A 5,134-nucleotide genomic window follows, 5' to 3' on the forward strand; every position below is an offset into this window, starting at 1 on the left:
GCCACGGCCACCACCAGCACCACGCGGGCGCGGCGGGCCGCAGGGGCAGCAGGACGCTCGACCGGCACGCGCGCCGCCACCACGGGTGAGCCCCCAGCAACTAGAACTGTGTAGCTAACGATTTAGTTGTAAAGCAGCTAAAGCAAAGTGCTTTAAAAATTAAGGCAAGTAGCTGAACACAGCTAATTTGTCAGCGAAAAAGCAAATCATAGCTTGGGCAAAACAAACAGCTAAACCCAGCAAACTTGTTAGTTACATATCAAAACAGTCCATTTGATAGTAGTAGTAGTAGTAGCTAAATTAAGCTCTAGTTTTTGCCAAAAAGATATACAGCTCCTGTTTATGTACAAAGCAAAATAATTAGTTATACCGTTTTGGTTCAACTGTATGGCTAAATACTTCTACTCCGTGCGGCCTGACCGTATGCTTGTTGTCCTGCAGGAGCGGGAGCGGGGGTCGCTTCCGGCGAGCACGCCTCCCTTCGCTGCAGACGGAGTCGCTGTGGGAGCGCGGCGAGGACCGACGCGGCGGCGGCGAGCAGCGCGGGGGCGGCAGCGACCAGGACGCGGCGCGCCGCAGCCGCAGCCCCACGCCCGAAGAGGCCCGGGGCGGCGGCAGGGGGCAGGCGGTGCTGCTGGACGCCGAGGCGCTCCTGCTGGCCGACGAGAGGGAGCAGGCCCTCGACCAGCAGCACGACGAGGACGGCGGCGACGACGAGGAGGACGAGGAGCGGCGGCGCCAGCAAGAGGAGCGCAGGTCCCTGGAGTCCTGGAGCTCGTGGAGCACGTCCACGTCCAGGACGAGCACCTCATCCGCTAACATGCAGCGGGAACGGGAAGGTGAGTGCACGTATGGGCGCCCGCTAGAACCATAGGGGAGAGGGGAGCGACTCGAGTTGGAGTCATTCTTCCGATTCGCGAGCCGCAATTTCGCTCCGATTTCCCAAAGGCTTTTCCGACACGCCCCCCAAGACTTCGATTTTACAGCAAACCTCACCCCCCCCCTCTCCCTCCGCCACGCGTAACGTACGATCACAAGCGCAATGCCAGCGCTGCACGCAACCGCCGAGCACCAACGCACATGGCCGTGTACGGTTTACTGCTAACGATAACGCGATACAGGATTTCCCCTGTCAAAAATAGAATTGGCAAAATAAGTCGTCTTATAAGGAAAGTACTTTTCGACACTTTTCCCAGATTATTTTAGTAAGTTTTAAAATACAACAGGACTATCATTAGCACAACTAAGGCGTCGAGTTTCTTCGTCTTACATATGCAACCCCCCAGCCTTCCTCCCCTACGACACACACAAAGCATGTGCAATACGATTCGGAACAATATACCAGTCCAGTAAAGATGAAATGCAGAGGAATGCGAGAAACAAGAAAACAGAAGATACCACGTTACAGCATAGTGATTTGAGCGTCAGCGCCCCTGCCCCTCGTCTAGGTAGACCACCCATCGTGCGCGCCGGCCCGGCGGACGGCAGGCCCCCGGGCGCGCGCCGGCCGGCGGGTGCTCCTGGCCTGGGACGGGCAGAGGGGGCGCGCGGCCGCGGGACAGCAGGTGCACGACGACTTGGCGCGCCGCGACGCGCCGCTGCTGCTTGGCGGCCTGTCAATGTCGTATCCCTCCACACGCCAGATTAATGAAAATTACGATGTAATCACCGCTAACCCCCCCTCCCCAATCCCCTCCCCTTCACCAGCCCGAGCGGCGGGTGGAAATACACGTAGTCGCGAGTGCGCCTGGGGGGCGCCCCGTGTTTTTGCACACATTCCTCGTCGCGGCGACGTCGCGGTTTAAATCTGGGGGAAGAGAGGGAGGTTAACAAGGGTTCAAACTTCGGAACTAACTGGCCTTCAAAGCCTGCCGGGAAATACTCGCTGGCATATACTATTATTCCAGCAAAGAGTATAGAAAACGCCGCAAGCGACAGACTCGCCCACCGACATGACGGGCATGACCCAATAAAATGTTTCCTTCACCCACCAAAGCGCAGGTCGGGGAGGCCCCGTGGTGGCCGTGCTCCACCTGGCCCTGGCCGCTGCGTTGCGCCCCGTCCAGTGCAGACCACACCCTGGGCCCCGGGCGCGGGCGCGGCGGGGGGTGCGGAGCGGAGCGCCCCGCCAGCCCCGCGGAGGGAAGGCCATCAGGCCCTAATGCCCGTCGACCCTAATTCACTTTGTTCGCTCGAAGCGCGGCGCACTGTGGGGCAGCACATAGCACAGGGGGCGCCGGCCGTGGTGTTCAGCCATTGGAAGGGGATGCGGGCGGGCCGGGAGGGAGGGGGGGGGACTTATATTGCGACAGTGTTGATCTCGCGTCCCTTCGACCGGCGAGGCCTGGCGTGTTTAATGGAAGCTGGTAATTGAAGGCAATACCCTCTGAGCCTGATCCCCCCCCCCCCTCCGCAAACGCCTATCCAAACGGCCCATTCGTTTAGTTACCGCGAGAAATTAGCGGTATCCTGAGCAAACCTGGCGTTGAGGGGGTGGGGTGGGCGCTCACCCCCGATAGCGAGGAGGGTAGGAAAGATACGGGGTTGCATGATGAGCAGGAGACTTACCAACAGGTCTCTGCTTCGGAAGGAGCGATGAGTTGAGATGAACGGCTTTGACCTGGGTGAAGTTAGGTTAGGTGACCTCAGAGTTCTCGATGGATGAACTGTGAGAAACATTGCACGATTAAACAGCGGCATAATAATTGCCATCATCCCATATTAAAACTCTGCTTTTAAAAAGGGGTAGCTTTTCAGTGGCAATTCCTGCACTAACCTATAAAACGCGTCAGCGAGCGAGCCGGATGGGAAGGATTTGACTCGTGCAGTTTTAAACTGAAGAACTTCTCGCAGAAACAAATTCGATGTCCCGAGTCGAAAATAACTAACGTATTCTACATTCAAAACTTCGAAACACATGTCAAATTTAACTTGAAATCTACGCAAGTGCCAGTCACACCCGACACGTGAGTAGTAGTGAGTCTCGCACACTGCACGACGTCGAAACAAGAGCACGTCACGTGGTTCATCCTCTCTACTTCGATCGGCTACCGCCAGGGGGACAGTTCCACGCCGGAAAGGGTAGGACTGAGGCTCATCGGGCTGGGGCCGGGAGGTCGGGAGGTAGATGAGATGGGACCTGGCGCCGCAGATGCACCGCGAGGATCGGGGCGCAAATGGGCAACATCGGGATCGGGGGGGCTCTATGAGAAACGGCCGGCCATAAATCCGCAAGGCTCATCGCGCCGGGTGATCCCCCTTAGTGGGGGAGGGGGGGACGAAGGGGGTCACCGGTGGGTCCGCCATTACAGACTGCAGCCCCTGCAGCGCTAATCACGCCATTAATTCGCGGGGACGCAATCAATAACGCGAATCACTTTGCAGATGAATGCGGGGCTCTGAGGAGGAGCCTCGGCGGCGGCGGCGGCCTCGGGGCGGGCGGGGCGCACCCCGGCCCCGGCGAGTAATAGGCAACGAGATGTCGATCGCGCGCTGGCGGGGCCCCCAGCTACCCCGGGCAGCCCGCCCGCGGGGCCGCTAGCAGCAGCGTAGATATGAATAGTGATCCCCCCCTCCCACCTCCCCCAACCCCCCGCGCCGTCGAGACTCATCGGGAGATAAATGGACCGCCCATCTGGGCGCCGCCATCCCCATCTGGGCCAGAGGGCGCCGGCAGTGGCAGTGCTCCTCATGGCACGAGTGAGTGGTAGTAGGTAGCCGGTCGCCGCGGGCGCCAGGCCGTACAGAAGTACGCCGGCAGGCCGGGTTCGCTGTCGCGCCGCACACCCGCGACGACATGCGGGGACCCGCCGCGGCCGCCGCCGCCAGGCGCCGCGCCTCCGCCTCCAGGACGTCGGGGGCGCGCGGCCGCGGGCGCCACGGCTGCCGCCGCCAGCCCAGCCGACGCCGGCCGGGCTCCGCGAGGATCAGAGGCAGAGGTATTGTGCGTTCGCCTTGACTTTGAGGCCGTTGGCGTGGCGGCATTCTCAATACGGACCCTGCGCTTTGCTTTGGTCATTAACCCTCGACGTTAGACGGAGCTAGACGGAGCCTGAGCGCGTGAGTTTCGTGTTGGGGATGAAAGGACTGGATTCGCCGATAGAGCGCGCCACCCTCGGCCCGTGTATCGCGTAGTATCTCTTTTCTTCTGTGGATTGTGTTTGGTTGACTAATGGAAGATTGTCATGCGTCAAATTTGCGTTTCAATTGGTCCTCTAGTATCGAGGCCAAGAAAAAAGAGCCTTGATTTACCAGGGCATTCTGTTAATGTGTTGTTTTGTAAACAACTATGAGGACGGAGGAGAGGTTATGGCGGTCACAGCTCAAAATAACAGAACATCAGAGCTGGTGAGTCCCCAACGACTAAACATCACAAAATAATTCTCGACACATTTGCACAGCGGTGCTCAAACCTGGCCCGAGGAGCAACAAACTCACGTTGTATGGCAACTTGCCTTGTCACTGGGCACCTTTGTGGAGGTGTCTGGGCAACCTGGTGCTATTGACAGAGTAAGTATCGTTCCAAGGGGCTTTGCTGTTTGTTGTTTAGGTGACTCTTCTCCATGCACATGAGATGGTGCACTTACATCCAACGCACTTGGGTCTGATATATGGTCCAGTCAGTGTGAGCGGGAAACGTACCAAGTTACCAAGGTGTGCAGCAGCTGTACGACTTGAGTCGTCTAGTCTTTTGGGGTCAGGCGACTCAGCTTCCCACCTGCTAGACACTTAGGCCCAGGACTTACAGTGTAGCGGAATTATCTCTGTAGTGACCATGCTTTCCTGAATACATTGCTGTAAACTCGTTCACCTATTGGCTAAGTATTCTGCAACAATGTTGAAGTGTCACAGACTGCAACGGGGTCTGGGACGGCGGGTCTCTTTTCTTGTTAAGAAACTCCTGCCGGTGCCGCTCTGGTTGTCGGTCGCGCGCGCGTCAGCCGTCACCAGCCGTGTTCGGCCGCGAGTGTGCGGAGTGCCGAGCAGCCGTGCCGGCCCAAGAACCGTCGTTATTTTGGGGAGCAGACAAATTCTGTTTCCGCCATCAAAAAAAAATTGATGATGATGACTTTCTCTCCACGGAAGTGTGTCGCTTGCTCTTCCACCGTTATGAAATGGCCTTCATCAAAAGGGG

At 58.0% G+C, this 5,134-nt stretch overlaps 2 protein-coding genes across 3 annotated transcripts in view; one reads left to right on the forward strand and one right to left on the reverse strand.

Annotated features, from left to right (window-relative positions):
* LOC113205677 (ras-related protein rab7-like) overlaps positions 1–3,058 on the reverse strand; it is a 4,826-nt gene extending 1,768 nt beyond the window's left edge. Inside the window, exons 1-2 of one of the 2 annotated variants that reach the window (XM_026421388.2) lie at positions 2,777–3,058; positions 2,569–2,666 (exon numbers count right to left, since the gene is read on the reverse strand). The gene's annotated coding sequence lies outside the window, so the exon portion shown is untranslated. The remainder of the gene's footprint in view (positions 1–2,568; positions 2,667–2,776) is intronic. The other variant, XM_026421387.2, reaches the window with a different exon arrangement.
* The window catches only part of LOC127750149 (tau-tubulin kinase 1-like), a 26,513-nt gene continuing 21,385 nt past the window's right edge, over positions 7–5,134 (forward strand). The window contains exons 1-2 of the mRNA XM_052270854.1: positions 7–85; positions 442–839. Of these exons, the coding sequence (XP_052126814.1) occupies positions 821–839 (19 nt within the window). The 5' untranslated portion in view covers positions 7–85; positions 442–820. The remainder of the gene's footprint in view (positions 86–441; positions 840–5,134) is intronic.

Source organism: Frankliniella occidentalis, unplaced genomic scaffold (assembly GCF_000697945.3).
Source record: "Frankliniella occidentalis isolate FOCC.00 unplaced genomic scaffold, Focc_3.1 Scaffold142, whole genome shotgun sequence".
NCBI lineage: Eukaryota > Metazoa > Arthropoda > Insecta > Thysanoptera > Thripidae > Frankliniella > Frankliniella occidentalis.